The sequence below is a fragment of the Eschrichtius robustus genome, chromosome 15 (assembly GCF_028021215.1).
Source record: "Eschrichtius robustus isolate mEscRob2 chromosome 15, mEscRob2.pri, whole genome shotgun sequence".
Taxonomy (NCBI): domain Eukaryota; kingdom Metazoa; phylum Chordata; class Mammalia; order Artiodactyla; family Eschrichtiidae; genus Eschrichtius; species Eschrichtius robustus.
Window position 1 is genome coordinate 35,410,575 of NC_090838.1, and position 15,663 is coordinate 35,426,237.

At 54.7% G+C, this 15,663-nt stretch overlaps 1 protein-coding gene across 2 annotated transcripts; it reads right to left on the reverse strand.

The window, feature by feature from the left end:
* Positions 1 to 1,160: 1,160 nt before the first annotated feature.
* On the reverse strand, positions 1,161 to 13,955 carry HAAO (3-hydroxyanthranilate 3,4-dioxygenase). 2 transcript variants are annotated; one of them, XM_068564810.1, is made up of 11 exons: positions 13,828 to 13,955; positions 13,005 to 13,100; positions 12,809 to 12,887; positions 7,907 to 7,990; positions 7,510 to 7,616; positions 4,828 to 4,917; positions 4,450 to 4,493; positions 4,012 to 4,157; positions 2,273 to 2,341; positions 2,002 to 2,084; positions 1,161 to 1,903 (listed from the first exon to the last, which is right to left on the reverse strand). In XM_068564810.1, exons 1-11 carry the CDS (start codon positions 13,905 to 13,907, stop codon positions 1,825 to 1,827), a joined length of 957 nt encoding a protein of 318 aa, XP_068420911.1. In that variant the 5' UTR covers positions 13,908 to 13,955; the 3' UTR covers positions 1,161 to 1,824. The 2 variants fall into 2 exon arrangements, with proteins under 2 accessions (XP_068420911.1, XP_068420912.1); XM_068564811.1 differs by lacking the exon at positions 13,005 to 13,100.
* Positions 13,956 to 15,663: the final 1,708 nt, after the last annotated feature.

The window sequence follows — 15,663 nt, forward strand, 5'->3', positions numbered from 1 at the left end:
CTCAGCAGGGCGCTGTGTGCTGCCAACTCTGAGTCTCTGGGTTTCAGACGCAGTGGCCGTTGGCCCCTCTCCCACAGATCCTCCAGGCCTTTCCCCTGCCCTGGGCTCCCACTGGCCAAGGCTGAGGGCAGATAGGCCGTAACCACAGGGTGCAGGGTGGTGGGACCACCAGACTGAGCTTTGAATACAGACAAGCCTGGGTTGGAAACAGAGCTGCCTGCTTTCCAAATCTCTCTGAGCCTCATCTGTTAAACGGGGTGCTACCACCTTCTTGGAGAATTATAAGGATTAAATGAGGTCATGTATGTGAAAATGTCTAGCAAATTCCCTGGCACAGAGTCAGTGTTCAGAAAAACAGGAGATCTAATTTTCGTGATTTTCTGTCTTGGATTAGGCCCACCCTTGGCACTAGGGGGCCCTTCTCGTGGCCACGTGCACCCTGCCCAGGGGGCCCCCCTGGGACATTCGTGTGTTCTGTCCTCAGCTCCTGTACAGAGAAACACATCACTGCAGCCCGAGCACACGCCCAGCCTCTGCCCTCACTGCCCTGAACTGGTGGAAGGTTAGGGGGAGGCTGGTGGTGTTTCTTCATTGCTTGTAGGAGAGGAAATCCTCTAGAGAGGTAGGTGGGTGAAGGTCCCGACATCCCTCAGGGCCGGAAGTCCTTTCAGCAAAGTCAGGGTCTCCTTTGCCATTGTCAGTGGAGGGGATCGAAGCAATGAGCCGGCAGGCTGGGGCGGGGGAGGCAGGGTTCAGACCCAGGTTTTCTGTAGGAAGCGCTGACTCTACCCAGGGACCTGTTTCATCCAGATCCAGCTTCAGCTCCCCCCACGTGCGACCCCTCACCAACTTCTCATTGAAGCCCCATGAAACCGAGCCCGGATCTCCCTCTGCAGGTTGCATGATTCGCCTCTACCCACTGCTGCATCCGGGGCTCCCAGCACTCCTGGACCCCACGGGGGCCTGTACATAGCAGGGGGGAGAAGGGGGAGGAGGCCAGACAGCCCTCCCCACTGCTGCCAAGCCCCTGAACAGCTTTACGCCCTTCTGAAGGCTCATCACAATCTTTGTGTATTAACTGTGGTTAACTCCAGCTGGGGGGATTTTGTGTTTTTAGTATTTCTACGTTTTCTACAATGAGCACAAGTCACTTCAGTTACTGGGGAGAGAAACCTCAACAGATGCTATATTTTAAAGTTATGTAAAAAGAGTAAGTGAGAAAGAGAAAGAGGCAGAGGGACAACATCAGCTGTGCCCCAGGACAGGCATAGGAGCTCGCATGGAGGGGCCACACACACAGCATGAGCGCTTCTCTACAAGCAGGGGAACCCGGTCACAGACCCTCCACAAGGTCCACGGTCACCCAGTGCTCCAGATCTCCCTCCCCGCCCCGCACACACACACAGTCATGGGAGCACCAGGTGTCTGCCAAAGATCACAGGCCGTGTGTGCGCAGACCCGTAGGTGCCTGTCAGGAAGCCTTTACTGAGGACCTTCTCGGCAGCAGGCAAGTGCTGCGCTGAGCCTGTGGACAGAGGGATGGAGAGGACCCTGGCCTCAGGGGGCTGTCCACCCGGCAGAACCCTGCACGGCAGTGGGCTGAAGGCTGTTAGGGGAGAAGGGGAGCTACGGCCCCCAGGAACCTGGCGTCCTGGAGAGGACAGGAGGAGGATGGATGACAGTGGTGTCCAGGACCCGGCCCGGGAGACGCTGAGTCACTCGGCAGCAGTGCACGTAGAAGCGGTGGGGCTGGGAGAGTTACTTGGCAGGGGTGGCGCTCGGGGGCACCCTGTGGCTGCTCTGGGCCCGCAGCATGAGGATCAGTCACCCCAGGGGCTTCTTGCGGGCAGGGTCCTGAGTCACAGACAGGGCCGTGGAGCCTTGCCCTCGTTCCCAGCTATACCTGTGGCGACGCAGGTAGGCGGGGCTCAGACAAGGCTGGGATCCCAGGGAAAGGTGGGCAGTCCCACAGTTGGGGGTAAATCCTCCCCGGGTACTCACGCGGTCCCAGCTGGCACCAGGAGGCTGTCATCGGGGGTCAGGCTCAGGCGCTGTCCTTCCATCGTCACCACCGAGGAGCCCTCCTAGGAAAGAGGAGTAGGAGAAGCAAATGGAGGCTGTCAGGCCACGGCGCCTGTCCGAGCGTCCCTGAGTCAGCCTTGGCAAGGAGGCCCAGGAGCTGGTCCGGGCCATGGGCACCCCAGGAGCAGCCTGGTCCTCAAGCGCAGGCAGGAGGCTGTGCCCCCACCGCCCCGCCCCCGGGCCCACTTGCCAACTGCCACAGCCAGACGTCCACGTCCTGTCTCGGGCCTTCGCTGCTGCCTTGTCCACGGACCATCACCTGGGGGGAAGTGACACAGAGCTTTCCGGCGCATCCTGCCCCACGTGGGAGATGGCCTTGAACCTGGCCCCGAGACACCAGGCCTGCGTGGGGCAGGGATGGGGCCCGCGACACAGCCTCATTTCCAGGTGCGGAGCAGAGACCTGGCCTTGGAGAGGCACATGTGTGTACATGGCACAGTGCAGACGCACGTAGCACACACACATGAACTCCCCAGAGGATGCCCACCTCCCTTCCTTGTGAGAGGTTAGGAGTCTGGCCTAAGGAGGAGGAGGGAGATGGGAGGGGATGAATGAGAGCGAGAGGGAGGCTGAGCAGCTCTGACCTGCATCAGCCCGGAAGCCCACAGCTGCTGTGCAGGCCACGCTCCCACCGGCCCAGAGTGGGACTCAGTAGATATTGGCTGGAGTGAACTGAAGCAGGGAGAAGGAGGGGTGTGAAAGAATGGGGTGGGAGGGGCTTGGTGGGGCGCACCGGCTCTCACAGCCCTGTGTAAGCTCAGGGCTCGGCTGGCTGGGCCTTTTAGGGCAGGTCTGCATCCAGTGATCATCCCTCCACGGGGGTATCTAATTCAAACTCCAAGGGATGTACCAGTGGCAAACGGTAAAGCACAAGTGAACGTGAGCCTCCTGGCAGGTCTCCTCGTCGCCACACTTGCCCTCCTGATCCAGTCCTCACACAGGCTACAGTGATCTTTCTGAAACACCACTGTAGCCTGGTCACCCCCCTGCTCCCCGCTTCAGCACTTGGGTGAAGCTCTCTTGTTTCCAGGATTCGTCCTTGCACCTTGCCCAGCCCAGGAGAGCCGCTAGCACGTGGGCACTGCCTGCTACTTTGGCCATCTACCAATTGAATCTGCTGCCCCCACTCCCCTGTCCTGGTTCCCCAACCTCAGCTGTTTGCAATGTCAGCCTGTTTCAAGCCTCCATGCCTTTGCTCAGGCTTCTCCTTCACCTGGAATGGGCTCTCCATCTCCCTTTCTTCCTTTTGCAAACTCCTACAATAGCTTTAAAACTCAGCTTGTATATCACCTCCTCCAGGAAGTCGTCCCTGACTTCCCTCACAGCCTGGTTCTTCCTTTATCCTCCTATGGCTTCCTGTAGCTTCTCTACCAAAGAATGTATCACATGATCGTGGCAATTGTTGATTAACTTCTCCATTTACTAGACCATACACTCTCTGAGACAGTGACTCTATCTTATTTTCTTACTAAAGCCTGAAACATAATAGGCACTCAATAAATGTTGAATGGAAGGAGGCGAGCCTGGTTTGGGTCTCTCTCTGTGCAACTCTCCACCCAACCCTCACCCCCAAATATCTCTTTCCCTTCTGGCTGCCAAGGCTATGACTGGCCAAAGGCCCAGAAAATCCTGGCAGGGAGATGACCCCAGACCCCCAGGAATCTCTCAGTGGACGGGGCAACCCCCTACTCCGAAGGCAAAGAAAGATTGCTGGGGACCACATAGCCTCCATGGGCTTCCACTCACAGCAAAGCCATCATTCTAGGAGTCAGGGAGGAAACAAGAAGACCTATGCTTGTGTCCACAACCTCCAAAACTGGCATGTGAGTGTGTGTGTGTGTGTGTGTGTGTGTGTGTGTCCATGTGTAATTAGTTCCCATCTCCCGGGGCTGCTGGGCAGATGCCCTGGGTGGCCCAGGGCTGTGTTACCTGGGTCTCATAGGTGTCCCCAAACAGGCTGAGGGGTATGCCAGCGTGCAGCTCCTTGCGGTGGCCATCCAGCCAGGCCTCCAGGGACATGGGCTCCATGACGGACCGTGTGCTCAGGGGGAATGGCGGTTCCTTGAGCAGCTGGTCTGCACCCACAGCACAGCTGGGGTCAGCGTCCTCTGGCCCCACCGGCCCCGCCCCAGAGGGCCCAGTTCCCAGGGGTCCCAGCTCCCAGTCGCTGAAATGGGCTCTGGCTCCAGCTCAAGGACCAAGCAGCCATGGGGGGTACTATTTGGTGCCATCTTCTTGTGCCTTGAGTACAGGGCAGAGTACTCAAAAGGAGACTCCCTGGTACCCAGAGCCAAGACCCACCCTTCTCTGGAAAAGGAGGGAGGGAGGGAGGGGGAAGGGGAGAAAGATGGTTCCTAGTCGCCTTACCAGGGTTGGGTTTTCCTGTTCTGTGCTGCTCAGAGCTAAGGAACCTGCAGGCACAAAGGGGGAAGAGTAGTGGCTAGTGAGACACACACACACGTGCGCGCGCACGCACACACACACACTCATACACTCCGGGGTGCAGGAGCCCACACACACTCATGGTGCCCTCACACAATTTGTTGTATATCCTCCATCCTTTCCCTCCCCTCCCCAGGGGGCTTCCCACCCTGGGGAGGGGCAGACTTTCTCCCTAAATCCTGGGCTTGATGGCTCCAGGCTGGCAGGTACTGCCGAGGAGCACTGCTGGGCTGGGTCTGCTCTCCCCAGCCAGAGCATGGGGCCTCAGGAGAGCGAGGGGCAGGGGCTGGGCTGGGGGCTCACTCCTGGATGATGGGGGCCAACTGTGTGCCGAGATCCTCGCAGTAGAACCACTTCTCAAACAGGACGTCAGTGGTGTCGCCTATGTAGTACCTGCCAGAACAAAAAGCGGGCACCCAGCTCCCCACCTGGACGTCCTCAGGGCAGCCTCCCTCAGGCCTGGCTCTGCTTGTGATTGGCCGGGCCCGGGCTGGCCCTACAGAGCTGACGGCCTGCTCCATCCTGTTAGCGCAACCTAGTGGCCAACGCACGCTCACCCACACTCGGCTCTCCCAGGAGCCCCTGTGTGGCCCCAACGTGGGTGGGCTATTATCGACCCCATTCCCATAGCTCTTCCTGGTTCCCCAAACGTGACCATTTACAAAGTAGATAGAACTCCAAGGTTCAGGGAGAAGCTGGGCAACTTGGCAGGGATTACACAGCCTGTAAGTGGCAGAAGCAGGGCCGACTGGAGACAGTCTTAGAAACACAGCATCAGTGGCAAATGCTTTTCCAAAAGGGGAAGCTGAGGCTGAGCCTGATCCGGGCCCTAGTGTGCTGGCACTCTAGGTCAGAGCACAGGGAACCTTAAGGAACCAACGTGCTGAAGACGTCCCCCAGATGAGGGGGTCCTTCTTTTGGGGTCATGGATGGCTCTGAGAACTGGAGCAAAGCGCTGTGCCTCTTCTCTGGAGGAAGGTCCATACGCCTGTACACAGAGCCTCTAGTAGACTCCCTGAAGCCCACCCAGGCCCCCAGCCTGGCCTGGCGTGCAGCTCCACTGGCCTGAGGAGCGCGGGGCAGACCGGGGCTGGGCCTCAGGGCCCTGTGTGTGCGGCACATCTACTGACTGAATGCCTAACCCCCAAGCTTAGCTCCCAGTGCCAGGCCAGCTCTGCTCTTCGGCTCCTCCTGAGAAAGAGAAGTGGTCCCGCTTATGGGCGATGGTTTACAGACACACAGTGCATCCACCCCGCCTGACACCCTAAGTTCTATCCTGGGATGGAGCTGGCCACTGGAAAGCCTCATAACTGGACCTCGATGCCCTCCAGGAACTGCCTTCAGAGTGGCATTTTAATGTTGAGCCCCTGGCTTTTATTAAAGGTCAAAAGCAGCCAGATGAAATCTGTTATTGAATTTGCTGTAAAAGTGTTACTGAAGACGCCGTCCTCTCCATCACTGAAGACTCCCCATATAAAGCCCCATGTGAAAAATTTATTTTCGAATTTAAGGCCAGGCAGCTATTTCTACAACAGACTATTCTGCAGTAGATTAGTATGCAGTCATTAACATGGCGTTTTTTGCAAAGCATTTAATAGTATGAGAGATACTCATGAGTTTTTTTATGTAAAAAAAAAAAAGCAAAACTCAAACCCATGCTTGCAATAAGACTGCAACGTTGTAAGGTGTAGATATGCATAGAAAAAAGATGAGATGGACGTCTAAGTGCTTTGTTAGCTTTCATTGGCGGGATGACTTTTTTCTACTTGTCTTCTCTTTATTTTGTTTTATTGAGATATCATTCACATGCTATCAAATTTACCCTTTACCTGACAAGTCATTTTAATTTTGTTCATTTTGCTTTCTTGCACTTTTCCAGATTTCAAGATTGAACGTGTATGACTTTGGTAATTAGAAAAAAAGGGAAGAATTTTTAAAATGTCCATTATAACAGAAGATGTGGACATTTTTTAAATGTCCATTATAACAAAGTTTTCTGATATCAGTAACTTGCTGGGAAATTTTAATTTTCTTAGTTAAAAAATATAAAAAAATAGCTTAGCTTTTGGAAAAATCTGGGTCCCCCTGAACCACAGGCTGAGTCCTCCTTTCAGAGGATAATAATCGGGTGACTGAATGGAACAAGATGGGAACTCTGTTCTAGAAACCTGCTATAGAAACAGAGCACCCATCTCTGCACCCATATTCATCCCCTCCTTGGTGTTTACTCACACTCCCATCTAGGCTGTCCCGGCCGTAACTTCATATTTCTCTATAATGCCAGCTCAGCCACTTTCTAGCAAACTCAACTTCCCTGGGCCCAGTTTCTTCATCTGTGAAGTACATAACGGTACCCACCGGCTAGGATCATTGTGAGGGTTAAAGGAATAAATACACATAAAGCGGTGCCCAGCACGTAGTAAGTGTTATTCAAATGTCAGCGCTGGGTGTGGAATGAGCTGGGGTAGAGAAACAAGAAACAAGCAGAGGGGCGCATTGGCGGAGACTCAGCTCTGGGGTGGGAGGCTGGGAGAAGCAGCACTGTTCCGGGCTGCCCTGGGCCAGGAGGGTTTGACTTTGGCAACCATCCCTCTGCCCTTCCCCAGCAGACCTCAGTGCAGAAAGCACAGGTTCTAGGTCTTCCCTGGCGGTCCAGTGGTTAAGACTCCACGCTTCCACTGCAGGGGGCGTGGGTTCATTCCCTGGTCGGGGAACTAAGAGCCCACATGTTCTGGGCCCAGCCAGAAGGTGTCAGGCTGATGGGCTCCCAGGGGGGTCACAGAGAACACCCCGCCTCCCCAGCATCATCAGACCCACCCTACCACCTGCCCCAATCCCTCCCCATCAGCCAGCAAATGCAGGGTCTCCATTGCCACCAACCCTCTCAGTGGTGGCTGAGTGGCTTTCTTGGGTCTGTCGAGGATCCTGCTGCTTCCCCCCCAGCTCTGTGCCAGACCCCCAGACCCCCAGACCAGGCCCATTTACCTGAGCGCATCTAGCTCCGTTTTCAGCCGCCTGCGCTCAATCACCAGCCCCACTGTGTTGGCAAACCTCTGTGGAGAGTGGGGGACCCCAGCGGGCAGGAGGAAGATCTGCAGGGGTGGGGACAAGGTGCCAGCCCCCCACGGAGGCCTCAGTGCTGCAGTGTCCCAGGCCTCTCCAGCTGACCACAGCCCAGCCCACTCTCTGCCAAGCCTCCACCCAGGAACTAGAGGGGATGTCAGGCTGTGCTGAGATGGACAGCCTCGAGGAGGAAGTGCCTGAGGACGGGGCCGAGGCAGGTTGGGCAGGTAGGAGGGCAGGAAAAGGCTGGGAGCACAAGACCGCCACGAAAGCCAGGAGAGTGGACATGCTGGGGTCCTGTTCTGGGGCCCAGCCTCACCTCTCCCTGCCGAATGACCACATCACGGTGTTTCCCTTGCTCCAGGACTTGGAGAAGCATGTCGCCTTCCAGCTGGTAAAACACCTGTGGCAAAGGACAGCAGACAGGCTTGGACCCTCCCCAGTCCCTCCTCCAGGTCTTTGGCCTGAGTTCTGACCAGGAAACCTGAGGAACTTCCTGAAGGCCTCAGAGTTCACGAGCACCTTGGTCACTCTCGCGTGAGGCCCCAGCCTCCCCTGAGACAGGCCACAGATAAAAGGGCTGGGGACACATGAGGATCATACCTTGACATTAAAGTGATGACCAAAGTACCCAGGACATAACAGTTGGTGTCTGGCTTGAGGGCAGGAGGCTGGCTGAGATGCTTAGTGGACAATTCAGGGACCCATCAGCCAGGTAAGGAGAACCACCCATTTACTGCGTCCCAGGGGCTGGGCAAGCACTTTCCTATACAGGCAGGCCTTGTTTTATTGTGCTGCACTTTATTGCGCTTCCCAGATACTGCTTTTTTTTTTTAATTGAAGGTTTGTGGCAACCCTGCATTGAGCAAATCTATTGGTGCCATTTTCCCAACAGTATTATTTCTAAGTTAAGGTATGTATACTGTTTTTTTAGACATAATGCTATTGCACACTTAATCGACTACAGTATAGTGTAAACATAACTTTTACATGCAGTGGAGAACCAAAAAATTCATGTGACTCACTTTATTGCAATATTTGCTCTCTTTCAGTGGTCTGGAACCGAACCTGCAATATCTCTTAGGTATGCCTGTACATTATCAGAAATCTTTGTGACAACCTCCAAAAATACTATTAGCCCCATTCTGCAGAAAAGAAAAAAGGGAAACTGAGGCTCAGAGAGTGAAGCCACTTGCCTAAGGTCACACAGTTAGTCCTGGAGCAGCAGTTTGGACCTGAGTCTGAGTGTAGCTCTGGAGCCAGTGCTAGCTCCTCTGGCCACAGTGATGCCCTGGAATGGGGCTATGCTGGTCCAAATCCCTCTGGAGGTCGACTGGACACATAAATGGCCATGTAAATGGTGGACTTGATGCTGGAAGCTGGGATGAATTGGGGGCTCTGGGGATGGAAGCACTCGCCTCCTGCTGTCTCCCTGGGGCGGGGAGCGGGTGCTGCAGGGCTCCTACTGCATTTTCCTATTCCATCCTAAGTCCCTAATTAATGTGTTTACTGAGATTACCCATGGCACTGGGAGGAGGAAGAGGAAGACACATGTTCTCTTTACCAGTCACACATTGCACGGGTGTTAAGAGCCCCAGCCAAATAGTTGAAGGGGTGTTATTAATAATAATTATTACTATCGTGTAAGGAGTTAGAGGAGATAGAGGTTCTTGTCCCAGAGTCTACTAAGAGAAATCAAGTGAGCTCAGGGAAACTAGAGAAATGTGGCTTTACGGTCTGACACGAGGACAAGCTGACACAACCCCTCTGAAGGGCAATGTGGCAAAGGGCAGGAAGAGCCTTCACCGCTCACACCCCTGTAAGGGTTTCTTGGGATGCAGGACCTTCCACGCTGAAACCGTCAAAGTCCAGGGAAAACCAGGACAGTTGGCCGCCTTACAGCTTGCCCTAGTCATTCCATCTCTAGGAAAGTGGCTGCAGTGAATCAGAAATGCACCTGGCTCGGAACTTCCCTGGCGGTCCAGTGGTTAAGACTTCGCTTTCCAATGCAGGGAGTGCAGGGGTTCGATCCCTGGTCGGGGAGCTAAGATCCCACATGCCTTGCGGCCAAAAAACCAAAACATAAAAACAGAAGCAATATTGTAACAAATTCAATACAGACTTTAAAAAAAATGGTCCACATAAAAAAAAAAAAAATCTTAAGAAATGCACCTGCCTCATGGCAGCCATACATGGCTGTTTTATCACAGCACATGGTGGTTAAAGGCATAGCATCCAGTGTCACCCGGCCCTCAGCTCGGCCAGGTCACCGTGTACCTTTGGCCAATTCAGTTAGCCTTTCTGTGCCTCGTTTCCTCATTTATAAAATGACAGTATCTACTCAGAATGTTGCTGTGAAGTGTGCCCAGGATGCTGTACACAAAGGTACCCAGCACATAGTCAGCACTCAACAACCTCTAGCTATTAATATTAGTGATGGAAGGAATAGCAAAAATAATGCTAATAATAGCAATAGGGGAAATGGCACTATTTTATGATAGAGACAATATATAGAACATTATGCAGCCATTAAAAACGATGTCTCTGAATAACTGTTAATAAAATGGGAAAATACTAAAGTTATCATGTTAAAGCAAGATGCAGAGCTACACCCAGCAGGTTTCTAATTACGTAGCCATACATGTATAATCCAGGCAGTGTTCACCGTGGCATCCCTGAGTGGTGGGATTATGAGTGAGGTACACATTTACGTTTGTCTTTCCTATATTCTGCACGTTTTCTACAATAAACAATATTTACTTTTGTTATTAAAAATAACTCATGCAAATTATTTAAAACAAATAAGAAAAAACTTATCAGGCTCTTCTAGGGAGCAATTCTGCAAACTCCCCCCAAACCCTCCTTAGCTGGGAGGAAGCCCCTATGTGTTTGTATATGTGGGAGGTGTCCTTCCATGGTTATGGGGAGAGGAGGAAAGGCCTAGAGAATTCTAGAGAGGGGGTCATACCCCTTAGGCCCCACAACTATCAGGGAAAGCTGGAGTGGGCGGCAGGGCTGGAGTGATGGTCTGGGCCAAAGTCAAGCCCTTTCTGGGCAGGCTACAAGGTGTTAGTGGCCATTAAACAACTTAGAAAAAGTGGAATTTTAGAGGCCTGTCCTGTGATGAGGAACAGGCCCAGCCTGGAGCAGAGGGGCACATCTTGAACAGCAGAAAATCCCAAACAGTCACGGGCAATCCAAAAGGAATGATGCTCTGTTTGGAAGTAAATGATGTTTGGGGCCTGGGGCTAACTAGAAGATTAACTGTACTGGCTGTTGAATCGATTCTGGCCTCCGCAGCCTGGAAAGGCCTTACAGGCAGGCGAGGCCAGAGAGGGGCTGAGGGTGCAGAGAACCCATGTGTATTAAGCACCTAAGCTCTGTGCCAGGCTCTGTGCACATACCGTACACGCACTGCATCCTTCCACCAGCCAGGGGCCGGTGTCCCCCCTGAGCTGCGAGGAAACAGTCTCAGAGAGGTGATGTGATGGGCCCTGCCAAATCACATGGTTGGTAAGAGGCAGACTCCAGGTCCAGCTGACTCCCAGCCCAGGCTCCCTCACGCCTGTGCGCCCCAAGGGAAGGAGTCAGGTAACTGGAGTGTGTGTGGTGGGTAGAGCCCGGGCACCTGAAAGGCTGTTGCAGAGGCCTGAGTTCAGCCAGGAGGAGAATTCGGCTCAGTGACTCCCTTCCCTCACCAGGGGGGAGCCTGGCCCCCGGACTCTCCTCGGATTCGAGGACAAGCAGGGACAGAGAGGCTGCTGACCCTCAGCCCTGTGGCTGCCAGGGCCTGTGGCTGGCACTCTCCCCCACCGCAGGTAGGACCAAGCCATCACAGATTGATGGGAGTTCCCAAATTCCTCCCAGCCACCTGAGGGTCCCTCCAGAGTGGGGACACCTGCTCAAGCCAGCCCTCCTCACCCGCCAGCGACCCAGCTGAGTCAGGGTTTGGTTTGGGCCCCTAAGTAGATACCCACCCACTTGGGGAGACCTTGAGGTGGGGCTGGGACAGAGGTGGTAGGGGGCAAGAAGGGGAGGAAGGAGGGAGGGAGACGGGAGAGGTGGGCACTGAGACCTGGGCTCACAGGGTGGAAGCCTCTGGAAGACAAGATGGGGGGGGCCTGAGGCTGACTGAGGCAGGCAGGAAAGACCCTGTAACCGGCCTCATCTCCCCCACCGGGGCCACTCCCAATCCAATCCCATCTTCCCTCTGTAGTTTTGGTTTTCCTGCTGATTTTTTCCAGAGGAAAATGGCCTCCAGTGAGGTGTGTTGTGAGAAGTGGGTGGCGGGAGAGGGGCGGGGCCTAGGAAGGGGAAGAGGCGAGGGGTTGGCTGGCCAGGGGTCCTCCCCGCTCTGCCCTCACCCACGCCTTAGGTGCTCGGCAAATGCTTGTTAAGCAAGTGATTCTCCTGTGTTCCCTCCAGTCCCCGGCTGCGGCTGAGACACCAGTGGTGGGGGGTGGAGGCTGGTGACCAAGCTGAACCCCGGGCCTTGAACCCCAGCGTCAGGCCCCCCCATACTGAACCTTTGCCACCAGAGATTCTGATAGCTGGGAACCCATCCGTGCCTCTCAAGGGGGCCCATCTTTTTTTCTTTGAGTTTACTTTTGTTTGTTTACTTTGGGGTAGAGAGTACAGAAATACAGTTCAAAATTCAAGGTACAAAAGGGTATTCAGTACAAATTCCCCCTCCCACCTGCCCACCCCTCCATCAAATAGCTCCTAGCAACTGATGTGTCTTGTGCCCTCTAGATAAGGAGGGGGCCTCCCAGCCCCAGCCCTTCCTGGAGAACTTGGCTCCTGGGACCAGAGTGGAGCGCCCAGGTCCCTCTCAGCATTTGGGTCTCATTTTGGAGGCCAATCTTGCATTATTCAGGTTTGGGGGCAAGGGGGGCAGGGCATCAGCCCCCCCGGAGCATGGACGGCCCCTGTGTCTGGGGGCTGATGCCCAACAGCTGGAGCCTCTCACTCCTGCAGAGGCTGGATTCTTTCCCGGGGCTTCCCCAGCAGTGTTCCCTCGAGGATGGAGCTGTCAAGGGTGTCACTGGGTGCCCACAACTTCCAGGCAGCAGTTTTACCCTGTGGTTTCAGTTGTGTCCCCTTCACCCATCAGTCATCTGACCACCAGCCTCTCTCATCCACAGGCTCTGGCCCTGGCAGGGGAAGTGTCCCCTTCCCCCAGGGCTGGGTCGGTGGTGGTGGGCGGCAGTCCACAGCCTACCTCCTCACCCTCCTCGATGTGGTAGTCCTTCCTGGTGTTGGGACCCCCGACGAACATGATTTTGAGCTGCTTCTGGTGCCTGCAGTGGATGAGAGGGGAGAGGTCCTGAACCAGCTCACGGTTGTACAACCAGAAACTAACACAACATTGTAAAGCGATTATGCTCCAATAAAGATATTAAAAAAAAAAATCCCACCTCATGGGACTACTGGGAGAATTAAATGAAAACACTTGGCAGTCTCCGGCTTGTCGAGGTGTTAGTGATTGGAGCTGTGTGGTTTGAGGAGCCGCCCTGTTGGAGATTTTCAGCGGACACAGCAAACTCGGGGCTGTGAACCCGGAGCTGGGGAGCACACGAGGCCGGGCCACCCAGGCGAATGAAGGGGAAGGAGGTGACGGGTCCACAGGGGAGGGCCTGAGAGGTCTGCCGGAGGAAGACCGTGCTGGGACACGGTCAGCCCTGTTGGGTGCTGGGGCAGAGGTGGCCAGGGAGGGCCTGGTGGGGGTCTGTGTGCGCCCAGCTGCAGAGGGGGGCCTGGGAAGAGCACCAAATGGAGATCCTCCCGCAGGAGCTGACCCTCTGACTTCGCCCTCTGCCTGCAGCTTCCTGAACGGAGTGTGGGTGTACGATTGGGCTGTCCCCAGGCCTCCGTTCTACAATTGATTCTGGGGTATCAACCTCCCCACCCCCCAATTTCTGAGAGTCAGTGGGGGTTGGAGCGCTGTTTCTCAGCCCTGGGGGACAGGGCTGCCATCTGGCATCGGCAAGTCTTTAGTCTCCGTCACCCAGCCATCCTCAGACGTCAAGGCAGCACGCAGTCACCAGAAAGAGGAACAGACGAAGGTGGTGAAACCCGGAACAGCCCGTCCTCACCCTTCCCTGAACACCGCGAGAATGGCATCCCCCTTTCTGCAAGCTTCTGGGTTGACGAACTCCGAGCTGGAGGTTGAGGGGTGCAGATGGAGGAGGAGGAGGTGAGGACAGAGGGCAGGAGGATGGGGGCGTGCGTGGGACTCACAGGAGCTGGTTGCAGACCGGGGGCAGGAAGGAGGCCCGGTTCTCCTCCACCCAAGCCTTCACTCTCACGGGTCTCTCCATGGCCTCCGAGGAGCCGCGCTCCAGAGCCGTGTCCTCCGCGCCGTCGGAGGGGCGCGCCTCTGCCCGACCGCCTATTGGCCGCCTGGTTAATCAGCATCCCGAGGGTCAAAGGGCGGGGCAACCACCTGTGACGCGCTGTGGCCACTCTCCGACTTTGGTCTGGAGCCCCCGCGCGCTCCGCGCCGCCTGGCCCAGCCTCGCAGCACAGCCGGGGCGCCCCGCCCACCCGCGCCGGAGTGGGGCGCCCGATCCAGGCGTAAGTCACAGGATCGAGAACATTCCTGGTCCCTTGTCCCCAGACTTTCCGCCTGGGCCCCAGAGAAACCCCAAAGAAATCCTGTAAGGGGGGGAAGGCGGGTTTGTAAACCAGGGCGCCTGAATACAGGGGTGCTGGCACTGGGTTGAGGCCTCAGTTTCCTCATCTGAAAACTGGGAATGTCAACACAGCCATCTCAGGGTTGCATAGCGGCCACCATAGGCCCCGATTGATGTTAGTCGCCTATCCTTTCACGAGGACAGAGGTCAGGCCAGAGTCCGCAGATTTCTTGGGGGCTGCTTGCTCGGCTCTACCTGTGGCTGGTTCGGGAGAGGACGGGAGGAGCAGCGGGGGGCGCAATGCTGGGAGCCCCGGACGCAAGACAGGTACTCGCTGCGCCGGGCTGGGGGGCGCCGTCCCCTTGGCGGGCAGAGCACCGACAAGGTGCCTGGCACTGTTCTCAGCTCCTTTCATGTCTTGGGGGCATATTCAAGTCACACCACAATTTATGAGGAGTTTTACAGATGAGGAACCGGGCACCCGGACCTCAGGAATCTGGGATCCGGGGTGCGGAGGGCAGACAAACCTAATGGGTTAACGATTCCAGCCTGGGGTAAGAGGCGCTAACCCGGGACCCTCGGGGCGCGGGGAGACCCGATGCTTGCCTGTGTGGGTGCGGAGGAGGGGGAAGGACGATTGGACACGTGCTTTCTTCTCTTTTTTCCCGACTCAGAATTCTTACGAAGATTGCGCCTGTGTGTTGGAGGAGGGAGGTGAGGGTGGCGGAGAAGGAACATAGCCCAGACACCAGCATCCAGACTAGAGTTTAGGAAACACGAAACTCCTCGGACTCCTGTCCCCCATCCCATCTTGGCCACTCCCTGCTGCCTGGGGTGGGCGGGTTTTCTCAGCACCCTCAGACACAGGGGCTCCTTGTGCAAATCAAAACCCAGTCAGACGAATTACTTTTATTAAGTAAAAACTGTATTTGAAGATAATACCTGCAGTTTGAATTAAAGATATTTTTTCATAGAAAAAAATCTGGAAGTGCCAAAATTTTGGCAAGTCATCCTTGAGTTATGATTTCTTCATATTTCTGCTTATCTGTATTTTCTAAATTTTCTGTAATAAATATTTTTTTTTTTTGAAAAAATAAATTCTTTAGCTTGGAAAAAAAAACAAAAACAAAAAAACCCCAGTCTGATAGCAAACAAGATTCCTGCCCTCCCCCGCTGGGATCCTCCTGTTTCCTCTCCACGTACCGCTACCCTTTTCTTCCCCTTTCTCCCTCCTTTTTCTTTTTAGTTATTTATTTAGATTTTTTTTTTTTCCTGAGCATTTCTTTCTAGAATCTTATTTGGCACCAAAATAACTCAAACCATATTCTTTGTCTTTCTCATCTACAAGTAATCAGAGGAGATGATTGGATGTTTGTTAAATGGATGGATGGGTGGGTGGGTGGATAAAGGCATGAATGAATTCCCACTACAAGGAAAAAAA